At 50.4% G+C, this 24,895-nt stretch overlaps 1 protein-coding gene across 8 annotated transcripts in view; it reads right to left on the bottom strand.

Moving 5' to 3' along the window:
- GRIK4 (glutamate ionotropic receptor kainate type subunit 4) overlaps window positions 1-24,895 on the bottom strand; it is a 459,028-nt gene that overhangs the window by 97,028 nt on the left and 337,105 nt on the right. For 6 of the 8 annotated variants that reach the window (XM_084976373.1, XM_021062991.2, XM_021062992.2 and 3 more), the window contains 2 exons: window positions 19,855-20,007; window positions 18,879-18,983 (listed from right to left, as the gene is read on the bottom strand). In XM_084976373.1, the coding sequence (XP_084832499.1) occupies window positions 18,879-18,983; window positions 19,855-20,007 (258 nt within the window). The remainder of the gene's footprint in view (window positions 1-18,878; window positions 18,984-19,854; window positions 20,008-24,895) is intronic. The other 2 variants (XM_084976375.1, XM_084976377.1) reach the window with 1 other exon arrangement.

Genomic DNA, 24,895 nt, shown 5'->3' with positions numbered 1-24,895 from the left:
TCAGGCCAGCGGGGGCAACCCGCCTCCACGACATCACGGGCACCCCCAGGCTCACAGGCCCAGTGCTGGGTGCTAGTTTGTGCCTACGAATCTCACTGTCACCACCCTACTTTATCAGCAAGGAAGGTGGAGTCCATATCAGTACTAATTTGCCCGAGTCACAGAGTCAGCAGGCGGAAAACAAAAACAAAACCAAGACTTGAAACAAAGCCATTGTGCTGCTTATTTAAGGTTGGAATATTTAAAACAAATATATATTCCTTCTCACTACTGATTCCATGCTCTTAGAAGAAACATCTGATGATAGGCGCCTTTGTCACATAGGAAAACTGTGGTAAATATAACTGATACCGGGTGTGTCTGCAGGTGCACAGAAAGGATTCCTTATTCAACTCTCCCAAAGGACATAGAATACGTATAAATTAGTAATAATCGTGCTCCTTTAAGCACTAAAGTTTGAGGGATTTCCATTATTTATTTGAAAGTAGTATTTCCTAAAATACATGCTGTGTCCTCTTAAGTGGGGTGGACATCTGTACTTTCACCCAGTGTCATCCTTCCGAAGCCAGTTACTACCCTGTCCTGTGATACGGTACTGTCCTTGCCCTCAGCCTCTTATCCTCATTTCTGTGCTTTCATAAGTTAATTTGTCTCTTTTCACAGTGTCTCTATTCTTGCCGTGAACTGTTACTTCTTACTGCTATTAGGGTAGCTGTCCCTCCAGCAGCCACCAAGGGACCAAGCTTCAAAGACCTGCTATAAGGAAAGCACAGATAAGGCCTGTTGGGGCCTGGGACAGACTCTATGACACTGATGTGGGCCACCCCCAGCCCCTCGGAGAAGCGACCACTGCACAGTTGACTGAGTGTCAGAGACCTGCATTCTGTCTGCGGTGTGGCCCTGGGCCAGTGTAAACTCATGGGAACGTTTGTCCAGGGGCCCTGGATTGCAAGTGTCCCCGGCTGTTTCCTAAAAGTGCTGCCACTGCATCCCCTGGAGCCTGGAGACCTGCATTAGCATCCAGCACTGGACCACCAGGCTGGGTGACCCTGAGCAAGTCACTTCATTTGCCCGAGTTTCACCCCTCCCGTCCTCCACCTTAATCCAAGCTCCCACTGAACCTGCCCTGGACCCGGATCCTCCAGGGCCTTTCTCTGTTCTGTTCCCCACACAGTAGCAGCTGGCCATCTCTACAAAATCCCGAATATAGGGAGTCCCCTTGTGGCTCAGCAGAAACAAATCTAACTAGTATCCATGAGGGTGCAGGTTTGATCCCTGGCCTCGCTCAGTGGGTTAAGGATCCTGCGTGAGCTGCGGTGTAGGTGGCAGACGCAGTTCGGATCGGATGGTGCTGCAGCTAGGAACCTCCATATGCCATGGGTGCGGCCCTAAAAAGACAAATAATAATAATAATAGTTATTATTACTACTACTACTACTAATTATTATTATTACAAATAATAATAATAAAAAGTCTAGGAGTTCCCATTGTGGCTCAGTGGTAACAAACCCAACTAGTATCTGTGAGGACGTTGCATTCAATCCCTGGCCTCGCTCAATGGGTTAAGGATCTGGTGTTGCCGAGAGCCGTGGTGTAGGTTGCAGAGGTGGCTTGGATCCCATGTTGCTGTGGCTGTGGCATATGGCGGTGGCTACAGCTCCAATTCAACTCTTAGCCTGGGAACCTCCAAAGGCTGCAGGTGCAGACTTAAAATGCAACAACAATAACAAAATTCCAGTATGATGGTGCTGATCTCTGCTGAGAACCCTTCTATTCTTTTTCCACTTTGGTTGGAGGATAGAGACCAAAATCCTTCACACGGCCCCCCAGGCCCGGCAAGGCCTGGCCCTGCCCTCCCCTCCCTCCACACCCACCCCACACCATCTTCCCCGGCTTTAACTGGGCTCCAGTCACACTGACGTGTTCCAGTGCACCAACTCCGACCCACCAGGGTCTCCATGCACGCCGTTCCCTGTCTGGGACTCTCCTTGCTGCCCGACCCCCTGCCCCCAGCCCCTCTGCAGCCAGTTCAGGGGTGGGCAGACCACAGACGACAGGACTCCGACACCCCGGCCCACTGCCCGAGTCAGGAAAGAAAGTGTTCCTGGAACACAGCTGCGCCCATTTGTACTGTCTGTGACTGCATGTATCTACCACTGCAAAGCCGCAAAGTCTCCGTTTTCACTAGCTGGGCCTCTTGAATAGAAGAAGGTCTCCAAACCCTGGTCTAGTTTATACCTGTTAACCTCTCAGGCTTCAGGGCAGAAATCACTACCTTCAGGAAGCCTTGCTTCTAACTCCCAAAGTCAAACGTCTCCCAGGACCACAGTCCTCTCCTAGAGAACGCAGGTCTCGGCTGTCGTTCTCCATTCTGCGCCGCTGGAGGAAAGCCCTCCCCTGTTGCCTGAGCTGGGCGGTCCTGCCCAGCGGCCACATGCCTCTCGCTCTGCTCCCCACCTTCCCGCTGCTGCCTAGGATCTCTCAAGGTTATCACTCCCAAATAAGTAAAAAGGGATTCGTTTTTAAAGCCCTGAGGGATTTCCTCACATCCGAACCTGCCTCTGCGGGAATGCGCATGGCTCTATAACACTGAATATTTTATGTACGTGTGGATGATTGTTCTTTGCGCTCAGCACGGCTGCCGGGATCCAGCTTCTAGACAGGATGACATAACTCCAAGGCCGGGCAAGTCCTCCTGCACTAGAGCCAGAGTTCACAACTACTCATTGGTCACCTTTGCATGCTGGGCACTTGGGTTGCTTGCATAAATTTCCCTGATTCTGCATAACAACCTTGTTATTATTCCCACTGGAGAAATGTAGGCACTTCAGACAATAGTAATGCCAAGGTTTAATGTAGGCACTTCATGCACGTTTTCGATGAATGGATGAATGAGTGAATTGAGACTCAGAGACATCAAGCAGTTTGCTGAGGATCGCAGTTAACAGGGGATGGAACTGGGATTTGAACTCAGGTTCTGTTTACTGCTATATCATCTGACTGAACTGGGGATGTGTAAGCTATCCTGACCTTATGACCTGGGACTTCCCACACATCTCTCTGATCACAGTGACCTTGTTCTTTGGAGAATACAGTCCCTAAGGGAGGAGTCACCTACAAGCGTCCACAAGAATGATCCTGACTAAGTCACAGGGTAGATTCTTAGGGGCTTCACCCAAGAGGAGGTGGCGGGGCGGGGGTGGGGGGGCAAGAGAAGACCCACCTTTTCTTAACACCTCTGCTGTGTGTGTGACTTTGAGCAAGTCACTTCACCTCTCTGAATCTTCCTCATCTGCAAAATGGAAATAAATGAATCTGCCTACCCAGAGTACAGCATTGCTATGGTGATCAACCGAGTTGGGGTGCCTGATGGCTTTTGATGAGCCATCATAAGCCATGGGAACTTAAGACAGAAGCACTATTGTCCCCCCGGTGGCTGATCAGAAATCAGGTTCTAACTTGCCATTTGCTGCGTGGCCTCAGGAAGTCAATTTTGCTACCAAAAGATAAGGGTGGTTAGTCTTTCTTCCTTTCTCATCTTACTGGGATGAGGCGAGGCAATCACAGATGTAAGAAAAGCTTAAAGGCCTATCAAAGGCAAACTCTTTATTCCAAATCCTTGTTCTCTAGGGCCATCCGAAGCTGGATGAGCCATAACCAATGACTCATTTTTTTAACCTCAGGTTCAGGGTTCAAAGTTGAAATTCCCATTAGGAAGAATATATAGAATAATGCATCGTGTGTCCCTGTGCGCACAGAACTAATGTCAACATATAAGCAGGAAAAACGGTGGGCAGGTGTGAAACACTACAGAGTTACAGATTAGAGTGTCTACAGTACAGGGTAGGTCTGTGCCTTGGTGTAAGTCCAGCTAAAAAGGCTTGTAGTGTACGCCTCCCTGAGGAAGCCCCGACACGAAGAAACAGAAGGTTCGTTGAATTGACACCAAGTATCTCCAATCATAAAAATTTCATTTACATGGAAGAATGGGTCATGAGTGAGGGCCCGTGCCTGAAGGGGGTGATTTGGGGAACAAAAGGAGTTGTTGATGTTGGCCAAAGACCTCATTCTCCCAGCCAGAATATTCTTTTAGCACAAAATATGTGCTTATGTGCAGAATACGGTTAAAAACCCAGGATCAAAGGACAAGGGTAGCAAATGCCAAAGGTAAGAGATGAAAAACAACCCCAGGGAAAGCTAGGGAGACTTCATATAAAATGAGCTGTCCCTGGCTTATTAAAACTTCAACTGAATGGGTCTAAGGCAGTGTTTTGTTCAACTGTGGCTGCCACCCATTAGTGGGTTATGAAATCAATTTAGTGGGTCAAGACCTGCATTTTAAAAATGACATATATATCTGGAAGAGATCAGAGTGCAACCCACATAGGAAGGGCAACTGGTATTCCACAAGCTTTGCTTTCAATTATGTGTGGGTCGGTGTCATGTGTGTCCTGGGTTGCAACCTAAATACAAGTCATGATCAAAAAGGATACAAATGCCTCGCACCAGGGATATGGATCCCTTACCTGTTCACAACCCTATAATCAGCCCCCAGCAGAGTACCTGGAACACAACTGATGCTCGATAAACACATTTTTGGCATCAGTGGACTCCTCTCTTCAGCACTTGTAACTAAAAGGCCTAACTATAAGAAAATGATACAAGCTGATACTTTTGAGCAATTACTGCACACTGAATATTGGGCTAAATGTTTTACCTTTGTTATTTGTCCCAACTACACTATAAGGGAGGTACTACTATTATCCCCATCTTACCGATTAGAAAACTAAGGCTCAGGAAGGTGAGGTTTCTTGCCCAAAGTGCCTTTAGTTAATGTAGATTCAAACCCAGGCAGGTCCGTTCTGTTGCACTGTTCCCAAGATATTAATTTTCGTGGGCTGTGGATATGCAGTTAAATACCTGGTCAACATTTGAATTGCTATTCCTATCCACTGGTATTTGCTATCAGCTTTCCTGCTTGAGAGTCCACATCCCTGAGGTCAGCCTTTGCTTTTCCTTACCTTTGATTCTGACTTACATATTTATGAGAGGATATTTAAATAAAGCTTGAGGAAGGGGTAGAGTGGAAAAGGTAAAGCATCAGGCACTCCGGCTTCTCAAGTGGGCTCTGCCTTCCCCTGATGCTCGTCTCCAAGTCCCACATGGGTCCACTAGCTCTGGGAGCCACTGTTCAAGTTCACTGCCCTTCTCTCACCTAGAGATGCCCAACTATCATCAACCTTCAGCCTGAATGTCACCCCCATGGGGAGGCCCTTCCCAAGCTCTGACTCACTCAAGTCTCCATCACAAGGATTCATGACCTGAACTTCTCCTTTGTAGCCCTTATCATATAATTATTTAGATAATTATTTACTTCTTAGAATTATTTAGGTAATTATGTGTTTCATGTCCATTCCCTCACTAGAAAAAACATTCCGTGACCAATGAGACTCATCAGGGACCTATCCCCAGTGCCTAGCATGGTATCAGTGCTTGGTCAATATTTGACAATTGCATCAGTAAATTCCCCTTCGGAGCTCCAGCTCCCAGGACAGCACCTGGCCTATATTGGGTGCTCGATAAATATCTATTGAACTGAATTATGGAATTCCTTTGGGCAAGTCCCTTTTTTTAGCCTTAAGTTACCTTATTATAAAAGAAGGATTGAATCTAGCCCCTTCCACCTCAAACAGGAACTTCTGAAAATTTCAGGTAGTTTGATAATGTGATATTGTTTTTCAAGGGCTTTGGAGCAAAGCCAGAGAGAGACAGGCCTGAGGAGGGACAATTTAGAGGCCATGGAAGTGACTGTAGGAAGGCCACTGGAAGCTTGGCCACCCAGGCACAGAGCGGAAGCAGGTGACCACCAATAAGAGGGATGCCAGGAAGGGCATTCTCCCACCTGCCAGCTAACAACTCTCTCTGACCCTCGTGGATGAAGCCTGGCATTCCTCCATTGCAGATGCCTGGTCTAAGAGCTCAGACATTGTGTTTGGGCAACATGGAAATAAATCCCAAAGTATTAACACATTATTGTTCAATTCAAGAGATATGTATCGAGAGCCTATCCAGTTGCACACACTACTTACAAAGGGACGACGGGTTTGATGCAAGGGAAGAGAGCACTCTTCTACTCAGACCACACCTGAAATACTGCATATTGTTCCAGGCACCCCTCTTTCAGTGAGGCATAGACTAACTTCAGTGTTTCAAGTTTACTGAGCAGGAAGGTAAAGAGATCAAAATCACACTCCAGAAGGAACAAGTAAAGGCTGTCATGGGAAGGATGGACTAGATGTGTGGACCCAAGAAACACAACTAAGGACAAAAGGAAGAGGCTTCAGAAAGAAAGAATCCCACCCCATAAGTGGAGGAACTTTCTAATGATGAGAGCTTTCCACAATAAAACAGGCTACCCCTATAGGTAGTGAGTTCCCTGACACTGGAGGCATTCAAGCACAGACTATCCTTCATGAGAACACATTTGCAAGAATCCAAGCATTTGAACAGAGTACTGGTCTAGAGGACCTTTATTAGTCTTTTCAGCCCCAAGAGTATTGGAATTAGATTCTACTCATACATCAGGGGAATCGGGAGGATCAAGGGGCAGATGAAACCCTTGGACATTGTAAGAAAACAAGAGGAAAAGAGCATGGGGTAAAGAAAGCAGAGAAAAAGGCCACTATAGGAAAATTTCAGCCTCTCAGAGTCTTGCTCATTCCTGGCCTTCTCTCCTGGCCAAACTCATTACAGTGGATTCTCTTTTTTTTTTTTTTTTTTTTTTTTTGTCTTTTTGCCTTTTCTTGGGCTGCTCCTGTGGCATATGGAGGTTCCCAGGCTAGGGGTCTAATCAGAGCTGTAGCTACCGGCCTAGGCCAGAGCCACAGCAACGCAGGATCCAAGCTGCGTCTGCAGCCTACACCATAGCTCACCGCAACGCTGGATTGTTAACCCACTGAGCAAGGCCAGGGATCAAAACCGCAACCTCATGGTTCCTAGTCGGATTCGTTAACCACTGCGCCACGACAGAACTCCTATGGTGGATTCTTGTTATTCATGAGAGTTGTGTTCTGTAAGGTTGCCACAAACACTGAATTAGGGAGACTAAACCATTGCTCCTAAGGGAAAAAACAGGGTTACGTTCCTATGAGCTTCCACTGACCACATTTTTATCAACCAATGAACACAAAACCTCATTTTATGTGTGTTTCTGCTGATAGACATCTTATTCAATACCTACTGTTGGTTCATTAATATTGAACAACAGCACTAAAAGTCATGCCTGAACAATGCTTTCCTAATGCCTGTATTTTCTAGGGAAGGCACACCACAGCTTTCTTGCACTTAGGAACACTAGACAACACTTCAGCACTAAGTGCGGGGGTCATTCTCAACGGCAAAATCACTGAGAAAAAGCACAAAAGTGTGAAATATGCGACACTGCAAAGACTATGAAAAGGATACTTGTTTACGGTATGAGTAGAAAAAAGGCAGCAGCAGAACATCGCAGGTTTAACCTCAGCTGGGTCGTGCCTGGCAACCCACTCAATTTTTCACTGCTCTGCACATGTCTGTGCAAGCACCCTGAATACTGCTTTGGGCCTACAAATAGATTTTAGTGAGTGGACCAATTTGCAAAGATGGAATCTGCAAATACTGAGAAGCAAATGTACTTGTCTGCGCTTGAATGTTTGACTCTTGCCAAGAGGTGCCCAGACTTCCATCCCAAATCCCCACCCTCTGGGATATTAAGCAGAATGTGGTCTAGCCCTCACTCCCTACTCCTGCCAAAGAGAACAAACTGACAGCGGCTCTTTTTAGGGACTCTGGTGACAGATAAACACCATCTAGGGCAGGAGTGGAGCTCAGCTCATTCCACTGGCTCTGGCTAAATATGGTCCCCTCCCCAGACATGCTCTTAGGGCTCTAATAGACTCTCCAACTAGCTAAAGGTTTCAGAAGTTAAATTTCCCTGAGTAGGGCAGTAAGTATGCTCACATCGCCTTTCTCTTTTGAACAAAGTACTGATTTTGATCATTTCTTTTACCTACATCTCAACTCTTTTTTTTTTTTTTTTTTTTTTTTTTTCTTGTAGGATCCAAAAATCTCACAACTCTCTTCTAAACATCCTGGAAGATAATCAAGCTAGCATGGGGTGAGTGCACGGCAGAGTCAGTAAATAAGAAGACTCAGCTGCACAGCCCTCCCTCGCCTCCCAGAAGATGGAAGGTATTTCAAATTAGCTGTGGAGGAGAGAATTTATCAGAGAGCTCAAGCGTGCTTGAGATTTTTCATCTTACATGAAAATTACTGCCCATGAACACGACACAGTCCAGGCATGGAGTGTGCCCAGCCTCATTTGTTAAGCTCCTCGGGCAGAGAAGTATCTTGGGGAAGCAGTTGTACTAATGACACACAACTTTGAGCTCTGAGCGGCAGATGCCAGTTGAGCTAATGGTTCTAATGAAGCATCTGGGCTGAAGGCGGCTGGTCACTCCCCGTCCTCTAAGAGTCAGTACGATGCTGGAGGGCAGGGGAGAGCATCACTGAGCTTTTGGGGATGGACTGAGGATGGCCCATCAGTGCCCCTGGATGGGTGTAGGCTGCAGGTGGGAGATGGAGCATGTTTGGGCCTCACTGTCCCCTGGGAAGATGGGAGCTTTTCGCTGGTGTAGGGGGGGAGGGTGTCAGCAGCTCTTGTCTGGGCAGTCCCATGCCAGGCAGGCCCGACACGCACTGTGGGCCCCCCTAGGAGCAGAGCCATGACTTCTGGTTTTCAGCTTCACGGCTACCCAGAGCCACTGCAAAGTGGAACTGGTGATGCTGCCATGATAGGGGGTAGAGGAAGGACAGAGGTTAGGAATGCAGGAAGGAGAGGGAGGAGTGGGGGGGGGGACATCCTGAAGCTGGGGGTGGGGGCAAGCTGGCAGAATTTATTTCCACTGGGCACGGCTGGCCTGGGCTGGCCCTCACAGGACTCTGGGAGTTGCAGCAGGAGTGACGTGAGCATATGGCTCAGCTCTGCTCTGTCTTCCTCTCTGCCCTGAGCAAGGCTAGCAGCGAGATTCCAGAAATGCTGCATGCAGAGACAGAGAAATATACAGACAGACATCTCTGTGAGAGAAAAGAGAAGTGAAATTTGAGCGATAGAGTAGAACCCTCAAAGCACATCTATAAAAACATCTTTCCTTTTGTTCTCACAATCATTTGATGATGCATATAAAGTAGACATTATGGTGACCGTCATTCCTCTTTAGGAAGCAGTTGAGGAACGGAACGCTGGGAACTATGAGAGCTGGACCCTGGCCTGAGCCTTTCCAGCTCCCCGTGGTGCCTGCCCCACTCACGGCTCCCCTCACCTCCCCGCATCTTCCCTCCCCCTTGGCTCACCTGCCTTCGCCCCCCACACCTCTGGCCTGGAGCCTGCCCTGTGTCTCATCAGAGCTGACTGACTCGACCTGCTTTCTGAGACTAAATTAGCAGCTCAGCCCTTCCAGCTCTCCCGGGCACGCGCTGGCTGTAACGGTGCGGGAAGCAGTCACTCAGAACTGGCAAACTTCCCCAGGCTGAGCTCAGGCAAGATGCGTGATCGGGCATAGTACGAGAAATAGATTTAAAATGCAGTGCTTTGAAACTCTGCTCCTCTGCCCCAAAGCAGCTCCCCCCGTTTGAAAATTTAAGTAGCTCTAATTTGTTTGCCGGCTGATGTGTGATGTGTGTGAATAAGCTTCTGCAGTCAGTGACTTTTTCATCAAAGCTGATAAGCAGGAGGTCCCTGTGCTCTGGGAGAAAGAACGAGAAGTCTGTGGGGCCAGGGATGCAGGAGGAGAGAAAGGCCTTGGGTGACACGTGACACTCTTTGGAAGCCAGCTCACCTGCTCCTTGGCTGTCAGTCATCGTGAGGGTGGCCAGCCGAGCCAGATGCCCTCACTGGAGGAGGTACTTAATAGACTTTTAATTAACCAGAGGAGTATTGCTGTTAAAGAACGGAAAGCAAACGGAAAGGGAGAGACGCATCAGTGATTGGAGGTACCTTCTGCTCCAATTTTCAAATTCCAGTTGCCAAGGGCGAGGCTTATTATGTGGAATCTTGAACTGGGGAGCAGTGGCTTTCAAACACTCTGATGACAAAATCCTTGGTCCCCAGGGCTCCCGACACAACCCCCCCCCCACCCAGGCCCTAGGGCCTGGCTCTGCGCACCCCAAGGCCTCGTGCATGGCTGCATCCTTTCTCCCCAGGTCCATGAGCCCCACTCTCATCTGGGCCATGCTCGGTCTGCACTCACAGAGTCCCTAGTCCCAGAGTGACAGCAGTGCGAGTGTGCTATAGTAGAGGCAGGCACAGAGAGCAGATAAAAACAGCACTCGGGGAGTTCCTGCTGTGGCTCAGTGTGTTACGAATCTAACTAGCATCATGAGGATGTGGGTTCGATCCCTGGTCTCACTCAGTGGGTTAAAGATCCGGCGTTGCTGTGGCTGCTGTGGCATAGGCTGGCAGCTGCAGCTCTGATTCGATCCCTAGGTGGAGAAATTCCATATGCCACAGGTGTGGCCCTAAAAAAGCAAAAAATATTTAAAATTTTTAAAAATGAATAAATGTAAAAGAAGAGCCCGCAATGCTTCCCTGAGGAGGGAGGGGCTCTGTGATCTGAGCTCTGGAGACGTGAGCAGGAGTGGCCGGGTGACAGATGGGGTGAGGGCCAGGCTCAGGCATGAGGTAGTTGATCACTGGTGGGGGTGGGGGGACTGGGGTGGGACGTCTGAGGGGGGATGGCATGGAGAGGGCTCAAAGGTAGGCAGGGCCCAGCGTGCTACGGCCTTGCTGCTGAGCTGCCATTTACCCTGAAAGCAAATGGGAATCACTGTGGGATTTTCAGCCTACGAACGATGTTCTCATCTGCATATTCTCTGGTGGGAAAGTTGGACTCAAGGACCTGCCAGGTCTCCTCCAATTCTAAGAATGTATGATATTCCAGGAGATGTTGTCAACTATTTTAAACCTCAGGCCAGTTCTCCTTCTCCCAGCTCCTTAATTAAAAGGAATAGGTGACTTCTCAGTAACCTTCAAAGCAGCCCCCAAACCACCCATCTTTCTCCCTTCCCTCCACCTGAGAATCTTCTGCCTTAGAAAATTTCCTCATCAAAGGTCAAGTTGCGGGGAATGGCCACTGAGCAGCTCCCCAGCCGGCCCCTCCTCTCAGGTCCGTGCCTCAGCTGGGGAACTGGCACCCCGAGGCTCCTGAATGCCAGCAGTCAAATCCTGCTCCCCTGCTCTGAGCCAGGACCCACAAAGGCAGCTTCAAAGGATCTGCATATTTATGGTAAAACTCCCTCCTCGGATTGAGAACGCCTTAGTAGCAATCACAGCACTTCCTAAGCAGCCTCCCCCCACAGACAACCTGTCTGCGCTTTAATGGCTGTCCTTGTGAGCACGGGTGGACCCAGAGGCTCATACTCAGAGGGGTGGGGGTGGGAGGGCGGTGCAGATGCTGGGGATGGGACACCTGTCCATGGATGTCCCCCTCCTCACTGTTCCCCCAACGCCAGGTGCTGGTAACAGCAGCGAAAACCATCAGCTGACAGTGCGTTTTCAGGGTTTTCTACCGTTCTTTGCTTTTTTTCCTTTGGCTGTGCCCATGGCATGTGGAAGTTCCTGGGCCAGGGATTGAACTCGTGCCACAGCAGTGACCCCAGCCATAGCAGTAACAACCCCGGACCCTTAACCCACAGAGCCACCAGGGAACGCCAATTGTTCTTTGCTTTGAAATGGGAGAAGTGGTCTGGAGGAGGGGACGGAAGGGGATCCCCCAGCAGGTCTGTAACATGACCCTCAAAGCAACAGAAGACACCTCCTGGTGTTCCGGCTGCAGAGGGCCACGATAAGAAGTGTAGTAGCCGCTGCACCACTCAGCGGGGCAGCCAAAGCGGGCTCTACGGACACAGGCACTGGACCATCCCGCCCAGACCTCCCCGGAAAGGGGGCAGATGTGTCCGTGTGCAGGCTTCCGTCAGGAAAGAGGGTGGCACAGGAGGGAGAAGAGAGGCAGCCCGTCCTCCCAGTTACTGGCGGAACCTGCGGGGACTCTAGGATGTTGGAGATGGATTCCCTGAACCTTTTAGAGAACACTGCCTCCCGGAGTTCTTGGTTTGCAAGGGCCACTCACAAAGGCCATCTTGTCCATCCTCCTGCCCCTACAGTCGAGTCGGGGAAATCAGGCCCCTGGAAAGCTGAGTTTGCATCAGTTTTGGAAAATAAAACAGGGCTGTTGGTTCACAAAGCTTTTTACTCATTCACCCCTGGCCAGTTCTGCCAACCTCCTTCGCCATAAGAACAGAGTTAAGTGGATCTGTGGTCCAAGGGAAAGGCAGCTCAGAGCTGGTTTCCATGGAAATGCTCATGTGAAAGTCACCCTGTGTATTTCGTGGTGGGGATTGGGGGGCAGGGAAAGGAGTAACTAATGAACTCCAGGGCCCCGAGTTCAGAATGAATCAAACACGTGAAGATGGCATGACTGACCTGCTGTATAGCACAGATAACTCTACCCAATGTTCTGTGCTAATCTACGTGGGGAAGAATCTGAAAGGGACTGGCTGTGTGGACAGGTGCGACTCGATCACTTGGTTGTACAGCAGAAATTACCACCATATTGTAAATCAACTACAATAAAACTATTTTTAAAAAGTTGAAGACTGAAGCTCCTGTCATGGCTCAGTGGTTAACGAATCTGACTAGGAACCATGAGGTAGTGGGTTGGATCCCTGGCCTCGCTCAGGGAGTTAAGGATCTGGCGTTGCTGTGAGCTGTGGTGTAGGTCAAAGACGCAGCTCAGATCCCCTGTTGCTGTGGCTCTGGCATAGGCTGGCGGCTACAGCTCCAATTAGACCCCTAGCCTGGGAACCTCCATACGCCACGGGTGCGGCCCTAAAAGACAAAAATAAAATAAATTAAAATAAAAAGTTGAAGACTGATTCCAGCAAGTTAATGTGGTGAGTAGAAATGGTGTGTTACCAGTGAGGACAGTGCAAGTTCCACAGGGCTCTCAGCTCTGTACAGTTCAGCCTCATCTGGAGCCTTATCCCCAATTTGGGTCTCATGTTCTCATAGAGCCCCCAGACAAACCAAAAAGCATTCGTGGTGAGAGATTTGTCAGCTGGGTCATACTGGGAACAGCTATGGGCTGTTGTTTGGGCAAGAGAAAGAATCGGAGCAGCATAAAAACTTGAGCGCTGCACAGCGATTACCAACTGTAGTTTTGGCCGTTCCCAAAAGATAAGGAGCTCTGGAAGGAACCGTGACTCATTTTATCTTGCACTGCCAGCCCTTAACACGAAATAGGTACTCAAAAAAATCTCAGGGTAAGTTTCAGGAAAGAATGAATGAGTGAAGGGAAATCAAAGTATTTTTAAATACTTGAAGACCTGGTAAAAAGGAGAAAGCTGATTATTCTGGGTCACTTCATGGAGCAGGACTAGGAGGCAGGTTTTGACTCAGTGCCTGATGACTTTGGAACGTGTCCCCAGGGAAGCAGTGAATTCCCCAGCCTTGGACGTGCTCAAGGAGAGGCTGCGTGGCTGCTTCCCTCAGGGACACTGTGGAGAACATGGGGTTGGAAGATTCAACCAGAGGCCTCCAAGGTCTCTTCCAACATGTTCCGGGCAATTCTGCCAAGTAGGAAGACCATAGACTTTGAAAACAGCTAGACCCGGGCTCAGTTCTTAAGTGTGGAACGAATTAGCTGGAAGCATGTGGACTCATTACTTTCTCTCTGTCTCAGTTTCTTTACCTGCAAGGCGGAGAGAAAAGCTTTCGTGCACAGTGGGTGAAAAAGATGAGAATTTGTAAGTACACAAGCACACTGCTCGGCACGGCGCATCACACCCAATAAATGGTAGCCATATTAGTAACCCAATATTATGCCTGCAGAGCCAGCTCTCTATCTAACCACAGGCAAGCAGAAGAGAGCGCTATGTAGATCTGGTTTCAGGCATCCTTGAACTTAGCCAGCCCACACGCAGAGGGGTCACCATCTTCATTGTTCAGAGGAAGAAACTTGACGTGTCCCATTGTGTTTATACAGTGAGCCAATGGCAAAGTTCAGATGTGCATCTTTAGCTTGAGATACACCCTTCCCTCCCTCTCCTACCTCATCCCTCCCTCTCCCAAAGGCTTAATTAAGCCTGTTAAGCCATTTCCGATCCTCAGATGAAAGGTGTGTTCATCTTATTACAGCCCTAACAAAGTCGCTGGGGGCCTGCTCAGAACCTCTGATCTTTAAACCAAGTTAAAATGAAGGAAATTAAGGGCCCTCTGATGCTGTGCTTTTTTTTTTTTTCACTCCCTCGCGTCTTTCAAATATGATTTTTCCCAAATTAGGGAGGGAAATTATACTATTCCAATACCACTCAGGACATCTTTTGGGGGATGGGCGGGGGGAGAATATGGGATGGAGATGGGCTCTCTCACACAAGCAAAAACTCAGGGATGGAGCAAGCGAACCTGGACGGGGTTTGGCAATGTCACTTACAAGACATTATGTGGAGCAATTCCTCCAGACAGGCTCCAATGGAAGTTCAGCAGAGTCCTCTCCAAACAGATTCAAAACAGTAATTTTTAAAATGGTAATAAATAACCCTAAATTCTAAAAGACTATTTTTAAAATGGTAATAATCCCTTAATCAGCCACTGGCAGGGAATATGGCATTTGGTTCAGACATTTTACCAATTACAACCCACTGGGTCCCTGCATGGTGCTTTCTAAATAATCAAGCCCAGCTCTTAATAGTCACTCGCCCAGACAGGAAGAGAAAGAACAAATCCAAATCCACAGGAGAAGATGCCACTACTAGAGAAAGCCCAGCTCCGCAGGTCACTGGGAGCAGGTGGCAGCAAGGTAAAGAAAGCATTTTGATCTGGGGGCTGAGGGGTTCTAGGAAAGTGAGAAAAGGCAGGAAGGGGAGACCTGTGAGCTTGGGCTTTGGAGTTGGACAAGTCTGGTCGTGAACTCCAGCTTGGCCTAAAGTCCTTGCTATTTTCGGACTTGGGCCAAGTTCCCTACCATCCCTGAGCCTCGGTTTCCTTATTTGCAAAATGGGAGTTTGTCCACCTGAAGGGCTGGTCTCCAGATCAGAAGTGACCTGCACCAAGTGCCCGTGTGGTATCTGGTCCACAACAGGTCCTCAAGAGATATTATTTCTCCTGCTCTTTGTCACTCTCCCCTCCCCTGCCAGCATCACCTTGGATGGAACTGGGAGAATATCAGAGCCGTGACACTGACATTCCTCCTACCCTGGAAGAGAAGCTCCATTAATTACCACTCCCCAAACCATTTCTTCATCCTGTAATAAGCAGGGGAAGGACACCTGTCAAGAGGCAAAGATTGGGTCGGTGATTGGGATGGGACCTGGGGACCAGAGCTGCAAAGCTACATCTGTGCCCATGATACATCTTGCACGGCTCCTGGCGAAACAGAGCCAGACAGGACAGCAGTAGGAAGGTCACCAGATTTGTTGAAGAAAAATGAGTAATAAAGAAGATTATTGGGATCCATTATATAAGTCCAATCCAGGCTGTGTGTCCCTTAGGGGAACTCAAGGTCAAAAACACCATCCTCTTTAATGGTCACTCCTACAGCAGGTGCCATTCAACATCAGCTCAAAAAGATGGAGGTGGGATACAGGGGGTCAGGAAGAAATTCTATACACAGAGGCTATAGTAGGTATTAGTCAAAGGGGAGCCTATGGACCACCAGCATTCCAGTCATCTCTCTGGGTGCTAGTTAAGAAGATGCAGATTCCTGGCATGGACCCAGTTTCACTCACTCAGAATTAATAGCAGTAGGGCCCGGGATCCCACGCTTTAATACAAGCACCATGGGCCATTCTGTCTACATCTGCATTTGAAAAGCCCTGCCCTCTCCAGCTATAATAACCTGTGCTGGGGAAGGAGACACAGCAGGTGCCACGCAGGATGCCTCAGAGCCGAACCCCTTGCTGGACTGGGCTGCTAAGGGATGGGTGCTGGTGCCTAGCAATGCTGTTTCCTAATGATTCAGACAGTCCTGCAGCCCAGCAGCTGGTAAAGCCGGGCAGAGTGGGGGCCGGTGGAGAAGCAGAGATAAGGGGAAGAGGTACTTTGAGCCTAATGAGCTCTTCTTCAAGAGAAGGGTGGGATCAGGGCCACCAGCCAACACTGCCACCGCAGGTGTTGCCTGATGGAAGTGGGCTCTTTCTGGGGAGCATCAGAAAGCAGGGCTGAGGACCAAAGGGAGCTTCTCAAAACCTGAGCCTGGGTTTACGGAATGGGTCTGGGTCTGGCATAAGTGCTATTCTCCTAGCCGCTGTTTCTCCCCATTATTCCCTCCAAACCTTCGCTTTCCAGAGCCTGTTTTACTTTTCCTGTAGCACTTAGCTACACGAGTACATTGCATAGTTTTGTCTGCCTGTTGTCTATCCCTTACTAGAATATAGGCTCCATGAAAGCAGGCACTGCGCGCATTCTTAACCTCTGCCTAGAAGACAGCCTGGCACGTCTGTGTTGAAGATATGTATTGAAAAAATGAATAGTTCTTTATTTTGCATCCCCCAAACACACTGGGACTAGGGAAGTGTGCCTGACAATTTTCCTCCAGGCTGGCGGCTTCATTTGTTTTGAGAATTACGAGCCCGAGGGCACAATTTGAGTTTAATAACCCAAAATTGCACTTATTTTTTCCTCATCAGTCTGTCTCAGCAGACAGTGGGTTCTCTCAGTGCGGAGAGCGTGCCTTTCCCCGTTTTGTTTTCTCTGTGCCCAGCCCAGAACCTGACACACAGGATGAGCCCGATACAGGATTTGTTAGATCAATGAAATGACCATTTGGGGATCTTCCATCCCACTTAACTTCTGTCCCATTTGGGAAGTTATGAAAAATGGTAGCTGATGTCATTGTTTAAAAAACATGGAGCCCTGAGCTTAAGAAGTTGATGCCAGAGCACCTCTCTCAGTCTGGGACTCAGGCCTTTTGCTTTGTTGTCTTCCAAGAAGGGTGAGCTGTCCCAGCAAAATCACTTTCCTCCTAGAGGGCCCTCCCCTGGACCCCATTAGAAGGGCTGAATCTGTGTCTCTCAGACACAAGGACAGAGTGGCAGGATGCAGATGTGACAGCCCTCCCAGCTCAGCCCAGGATGTCATCAGGATCACATCGGCTCCCAGGCCCTCTGCTAGGTCTACCCCATCAGACTCTTATGAGGTGGAGTCTAAAAATCTGCATTTTTAACGAATTAACAAGGTGATTCTGATGCATCATTTGTCATAGCAGTTAAGAACTTGGGCTGCAGAGTCCAAACCAGCAGCTATTACTAACTGTTCAAGGCCAAGTCAACCAGTCTCCTGGAGCCTCAGTTTTCTCACTTGTAAAATGGGGATTAGTAAAAAGCACCTTCTTTGTAGGATTAAATAACAAAATACAGATGGCACATTTAATGTGGTATGTAGCCCATGGTAAGAGCTTAATAAATGATAGCTCCATGATGATGATGGTGGTGGTGGTGGAGATGATGATGGTGGGAATGGTGAAGATGATGGTGGGGGTGGTGGAGATGATGATGGTGGGAATGGTGAAGATGATGGTGGGGGTGGTGGAGATGATGATGGTGGAGGTGGTGAAGAAGATGATGGGGGTGGGGGTGGAGATGATGATGGGGGTGGTGAAGAAGATGATGGTAGTGGTGAAGATGGTGATGATGGTGGTGGTTGTGGTGGTGAAGAAGATGATGGTGGTATTGGTGGTATTGGTGAAGATGACGGTGGTGGTGTGAAGATGGTGATGATAGTGGTGGTGGAGATGATGGTGGGGGTGGTGGTTGTGGTGGTGAAGAAGATGATGGTGGTACCGGTGAAGATGATGGTGGGGGTGGTGAAGATGATGGTGGTGGGGGTAGAGATGGTGATGATAATGGTGGTGGAGATGATGGTGGGGCTGGTAGTGGTTGAAGAGGATTTATGATAAAGAGGATGACTCCTCATAATCTCCTGGAAAGGTGATTCTGTGACTCTCTCAGTGGTATGTTCCCTGGTTTAGTCACTCTAATAGTCAGGAGGCTCATCAATTTGCCTGCTTCCTGCTGTACCGAGTGCATCGTTTCCTACTTCTCAGGCTTTTTTAAGGTTGGAGAAAGGATAGACCAAGAATAAAGAGTGGACTGTTGGGATGATGAAGAAGTTGGGAGACCTTCAGAGAGGCACTTGGGGTGACTGCCAGAATTTCTGTTTCCTCTGATGTAAGAGAATTGGAGGGAAGGAGACTGAGAAGGTTAATGGAGGAGAATGAGAAAGGAGGAGGGAGTTGAAAGGAGCTCCAGAGGACAAGCATCCCTGAGCTGAGGGTGTAGACAGGGAGCAGCCAGGAGCGGAAGGGTGTGACTGGCATGGGGGTAGGCGGGGGTGGGGCTTGGTCGGAAAGGAGCCGAAGGGAGAGACCGTCTGCGACAACAACGAAGAGATTCCCCAGCCCCCATGAGATCTGATCTGTGCAACTCAGAACCTCACACTGGTTCTAGGGTTCCCCAAGCCTCAGGGGATAGAGTAATCCAAACAGTGCAAAGGCCTGGGATTCCTTACTTATGTGTTGTCCTTTTGCTTCCTCTCTTCCCCTGTAAGGCACCAGTGCCTCCCTCTTGGTATTTTGCTGGGGCTGAGGCCCCTGACCCACTCTGGCTGATCCTGGGGCAGGAAGTGGGGAGCCAGTGCCTGCCAGGAGCCTTGTACAGGACGCAGCCTGTTGCTCTTGGGAGTGACTGAGAGTAGGAGGCCATCCTGAGTGCCAAGGAGAAATGGGTCAGGGACAGAGGAAGGAACTAGGAGGAGGGATCTGCCACTATGGTAGCAGAGCTGGGCTTACCTGCCGAAAACCATTCCTTGTGAACTGCAAGATTTTCAAGGCATAGTTGGACCTCTGGCCTTTGCTGTTGAATTCAATGTGGCCGGTGAGACCTTCCAATTCTACCTGTCCAAGAGAGAGTGAGTTACAGCACCAAACAGGCCCCGCCTCCCACGTAGCCCCAGGCGAGCATTCCACCACATAGCTAAGGATGCCTCAGAAAGGGAAAGCCATCAAGATCCAGTCTCTGGTCCACCCCCCAGCCACAGGATCTTGAGAGCCTGAAAATGATCTCTGGAACTAATGTAGAATTGGCCAGGGCTGGGGAAGGAAAAGTTGCCCCAGACCCAATGACCTGGCCGCTCTGACATAAAACAACTTGATGCGGACATGCTAGCTTGAACTCAGAACTCCCTGAGCGCCTCCTCTAGGCCCTTGGCTGTGAAGAGCATTACTGGTCCTTGGGTGCCCACCCACCCCCAGCCTGCAAGAAGTCAGGATGACCTGACTCTAAAGCAAAATTTCAGCCACGCCACACCAGGCTTCTCTGATGGGAGCTGGCTTCTTACATGTGTGAGAATCCATGTCCATCCTACTAGAGGTAGCTTGGCTGGGAGAACGCTGGGGAACCCCGGCATCAGGCCAGAGGGCTGATCCTGCAGTGCCCTGAGGGATCATGGTCTACGGCAGCAGCATCATCTATCCATCCCCACTCCTGCAAAGTTTTGCAGGGACCTCTGAGCCAAGAGGTCAAGTTCCAAGCCTAGAATCCAGGGACTCCCTCATAGGCTAAGGCTCAAGGGCCACTGCCTTGTACACAAACTCGCCATGGATTCTCGTGGTTTTTTAGGGAACACATGTGACTGATGATCCCCTGAATGGGGTCACCACAGATCGCTGCTTCCCCCTAGGGCAAGGGCCCTAGAATAGTAACCCCCGACACACACACACACCCCAAAGGCCGGGCATGCCCGCCGGGGGCCCCGCCGCCCCTCACCATGCGCAGGTAGTTCATGAGGCTGGTGCCATGCTGCCAGATCTGGGCCGAGCCACAGGACAGGGGCTTCACACCAATCTCCTGGCTGCGGTTCAGCTCCTGCACTGCTGTCACCACAGCATAGACGGCGTCAAACAGCAGGGCTGAGGACAGCTGAGAGAGGGCAGAGAGCGGGGCAGAGAGAGGAAGTGAAAAGGAAGGAGAGGGAAGGAGGAAGAAGGCAGAAGAGGAGGACGAGAGAAAAGCCAAACAGAGAAAGTAAGGACGGGTCTCCGATGCCCTTGACCCACTGCCAATTCCACTTCCCTTAGGAGTCCAGGTGCCAAGGTGATCTAGTGGTGGCCAAGGCATCTCTGAAACTGGCCCCTCAAGCCAGCTCAAATCATCTTGAGGGTATCTCTTTCTTTGTCCCAGGGAAGTAGTAACTTCCAAGGATCTGAAAAACCCAGGAAGGAGGCAGGGTGCCTCTCTCAGGAGGTGGAAGGAACCCAGCCACTGCCCTCAGATTTGCCCATTCTGCAAGGCTCAGGTGAAGGTCACTTCCTCCTGGAAGACCCCTATGATATCATGTTTTCCTAGATACAGTCTATTTTGTATATTCAATATGATGGAGCACTCATGAAGTACAGGATGAGTTCAAAGCCCAAAGACCCTGTTCCTGTGACAGATTAGAGTGGAATGGGGAGGGGGATGGGGAGACAGGACACAAATAAAGGCAACATGAGACTGAGTGAGATGGGCTCCAAAGGTCTCTTTTTTTTGGGGGGGGGGTCCCCAAAGGGGAAGATACTTTATCTGGTTGGGCGATGAAGAAAATCTTTCCCAAAGGGGAAGATACTTTATCTGGTTGGGTGATCAAGAAAATCTTTCCAGTCCAGCACTGGAACTGAGCACTGAAGGATTTTGGTGGAAAAGTGACTGAGTCTGGGGTGGGGAGCTGCTGGGGGAGAAAGGCATTCTGGCGGGGGTAGAAGGGGGAGCTGCGGGAGCAAGGACAGTGGGGGTGTGAAGCACACCTGGGAGCAGGGGAGATGGGAGAAGAAGCAATAAACCAGAAGTGAGGCGAGGGGGTGGGGGGATTGCCTTAAAGTCAGGGGAGGGGTGGGTGCAGCTGTTTTTCCATATTTTCACCTCCCTGTGCGACTGCAAGCGCTTAGGGCAGGAATGTGCAGGGCCTCAATCCCTCTTTCCTACATTGCTTCTAGCGTCTGGACCTGGCGCACAGGAGGCCCCCAAGACGTAGCTCCTGAATGGAATTACATTTTGAGTGAAATCCATGTACAAGCCTTACTCTGAACATACATCCAGTTAACGGGCTGCCTGTGGGCTTTGGGGCGGGGAAGGCCGTGGATCTGGGTGGAGATGGTGGGAGCAGAACAGAAGATGCCTGTCCTTGGGAAACGTGCCATCTGGGGAGGTGACCACCCTCTGTTGTGTTAGCGACAAGGGAACCTACTGAGTGTGAATGACTGCAGGGTGGACACTGCACTGGGGCCCGGAGGGAAGGTGAGACCCCCTCGTGGGAGGAGGGACATGCGGCTCAGGAAGCCAAGGTGTGGCTTCAGTGCAAAGCAAGTTCCTTCCGTGAACTGTGACAGTCCACACAGGCAGTCAGCAGCATCCCTTCAAAGCCTAAACCATTGAGAACACTCTGCATGTGGCGCCTTACAACCGTCCTCCTGCCTGGCTGGGCCCTGGATCTCCAGCCCCTCCAAGGCAGGTGGCAGGCAGGCCATCCTGTGACCTCTTGGATTTTGTCCAAGCTCCCCAGAGAGTAAGCAGCCTGAGATAGCGAGGTGCAGGAGAAAGAGCCTGATACTTGGAACACTGAACCCCGAGCCTAGATCCCTGGCCTCGCTGATGTGCTGAGTGCCGTGGGCAGCTGCGCAACCGCGGGGTCAGCCAGCTGCCTGTACGGAAGGAGGCAGCATGCCTGCCTCGTGGGTCTGTCCAAGCACCCTATAAACCAGAGTCAGGCTCACCCTTCCTGAGGGGAGGGGCGGTGCACCCCCAGGTGCCCCCACGTGTCTGCAGGTGCTCAGGGAGCATAGGTGGCTGAACTAGGACCCTGGGGAGTAGAAAAAACAGGGTGCTACAGGGCAGAAAAACGGGCTGGGAAGAGGGACTCATTTCCCCACAGCTGAGCTCCAGGTTGGGCAAGGAGGCCTGTGATGGGAACTGAGAGGGCTGACTTTGGATAATCTGATAATCTTTCTAGAAGGCAGTGAGAAGGGAAAGCAGCCAATTAAAGTTCTCTGCCCCAATTCCAGTTCCCTTTTTTTCCCCCGCATTGCAAAACTGCCTGACCGGTGTGCTCTTACCACTCCCCTTCACCCCCTCTCTTCCTCTTTCCTTCCTTCCACCTGCTTCTTTCCTTTCTTCCCACATCTAGTCAGCCCCTGCCATCGGCAGGTACTGCAGACCTCAGCATCTCTGGTTCTCCCCAAGACATCCAGCCAGGCGTGGGCCATTGTGCCCCCTCTGCCTTCCCTGGGGCTTCTGCCCTTCTGGCTCCATCGCCTTTCTTTTCTGTTGTCTGGTCCCAAAGCCACCTGTGATATGGAGCCCAAGCAGGGAGGGGCGCTCAAAACGCATGATCAAGGTCAGTGGAAACCTCGCTCAGTCCAGCTGACCAGCCTTGCTGCTCAGAGTCCATCCATCACTTTCCACGCTCTTTCCACCCACTGCCCTTCCGCCTTGACGCTCAGCTCCTCCTTCCCTTGATTCAAGCCTCACCTGCCTGGCACCAGATACTTCTGGGCAAGCCTACAGCTGTCCTTGTCCTTTGCATATAATTCATTTCCCCCAGCACGTGTGGCTCCTTTATTAATGGACCTCTCACGTTTCCTTGCCAGAGGATGTATGGAAATTATGAACACTATAGACTCTGCCTTTCCAGCTCAGACAAACATCTACCTGGGGCGGTGGCGGCGGGCAGGGAGGGCAGGGGGGAGATGGCTCACCCAGATTGACGCTGGCTTCTCCATCCTTCTGTTTGGCTATTTAAACGATGCTGTGAACTAATTTCTGTCTCCCTTGCCTCCCGGTTCATCTCTCCATCTTGAGATTCTCAAATCCACTAGTGTCAGAACTGGAAGGGATCCTAGAAATCAACTAGTCCAACTCGTTTTACAAAAGAAGAAGGACTTCAGATGGGACAGAACTAGAATGGGACCCAGCACCCCTTCTCTAGGCTGGTTTCCGCCCCTGTCTGCAGCAGTCTCTCCCCCTCCCTTCCCGACAAGGCTCCTGACAAGTGCGGGTGTCACTGCTCCATCAGAATTGTTCCAATATGCCCCAGGCCAGCATGGGGCAGTCTTTCTAGATGCAGTTACCTTCTCAACAGCAGACAAGCGTATGAGAGTCTCGGGCCAGAGCTGGGGGCAGGGAAAGGTGATGGGCAGGCTCTCTGCTGCCCTGGATTTGGTCATCACCCAGTTTACCTCCTGTTCTGACTGGTTGTTTGTCCTCAAGTTAGCCCCTTGCTTAAGAGCCACATGGAAGCTTTGCTGGAGCAGGACTATGAGGGGGCATTTAAAGGGTATCACCACCAGTTGCCTGCCTAGCACCCCTCTCCCCTCCCTCCTCCCTAATAGAAGCCCCCGTTTCCTTCAAGTGTCCTCCCCTCCCCAAGTGGCCAGGTGCTTCGGGGTAGCTTTTACCCAGCACCTGACCCTGACCCAACCCCAGCTCCTGGAGTGGTCCTGGAGTCAGCCCATCTCCCTCTGCCCATATGTGATGCAGAACAGGGCAGGTGGCCCAATTCTGACCAATGGGATGTGAACTGAGGCCTGGAGTGAAGCGCTGCTTCTCAGAAGGGCTTCCTGTCTCTAAGAGACGCAGTCCTTCCTCCTCCCCTGAACATGACTGGGTCTGGACATGACAACTGGACCTGTCCTAGCCATTCCGGCTCCAGCCTTGAGGATGCAGCTGACACCAAGGGCAACAGAGCAGGTGCAAGGAACCTGGGTTTCCAATGACATCACTCCAGGGTCTGCCCTACATGTGGACTTGCTGTGACATGAAATAACACACTTCCCTCTTGCCGGAGGCCATTTAATTCTGGATTTCCATTAAGGGAAGCTCAGAGCATCCTCACTGGCACTACCACCCTTGGGGGGACCCCCTTCCTCTCAGGTGTCCTGTTGCCCCCAGCCCCCCAGAGAGGCCTGACCTCATCCCCTGTCTAAGGCCCTTTCTTCTTCTTTCGAGGCCGTGCACTGGTCCCCGGAGACCCATATTGCTGCAGACTTGCAGACACAGCTCACCAGGCCATTTCTCACATCCTCCCACCAGGCCCCAAGCTCTTTCCTGCCACATGGTTGTCACTTTTCCCACTCTGTCTGGGATGCGGTTTTCTTGGCTGATGCTCCCTTATTAGCAAGTGATCCAGATGCTGGGAGATCGGTGTGCGCCTGTGCATGGTGTTCTTTGGCATCTTGAACTCCAGGAGCCTTCAAGGTTCTTCAAGTGCTTCTAGTAATTACACCTCCAACAAGGGATGCTGGGGGTAGGGAGATGGATCAGGGAGCAGACGGAGAGGATAGCCTCAAGGTTCCTCTCTCCTCTCCATCTTGCCTTCAGAGAGGTGACATGGGTGACGTGTCCTCCGTGTGCTCTAGGCATCACAGGTCCTTTCTGTTCAGTCTGGGCTGCTTTGAACTGAAGCCCCAAACATCTTTTCCCAGCTCCATCCCCTAAAGGTCCTCTGTCTATAACCAGGCAGCGGCGGTTCCCCTCTCCCAGGTTCCCGGCAATCAGCCCACGTCTGTCATCTGGATCCCCTCTCTGCCAACCTGTCCCCCATCCACACTCCTCCAGCTCATCCCTCGGCCTCCTTGCCGCCAATCTCCTCCTCTCACCCAGTTTCACCTCCAAAGGTGTGAGAGTCTGTAATTTCTGCCCCATCACCTTTTCCATCTCACTTCAGCTCTCCATCCTGAAGCATCTTTTGCTCTCCTCATTGCTTTCTCCCTCTACCATTACCTACTAATTTAGCTCTGGAAGGCATTTGGGCTTGCAGCTGGGGAAACGTTCTGGT

Source organism: Sus scrofa, chromosome 9 (assembly GCF_054392235.1).
Source record: "Sus scrofa isolate SSC_HxYL_T2T_F1_AM1 chromosome 9, Sscrofa_HxYL_maternal_Yorkshire_Landrace_v2.0, whole genome shotgun sequence".
Taxonomy (NCBI): domain Eukaryota; kingdom Metazoa; phylum Chordata; class Mammalia; order Artiodactyla; family Suidae; genus Sus; species Sus scrofa.
This window is presented reverse-complemented; position numbering and strand designations above follow the sequence as displayed.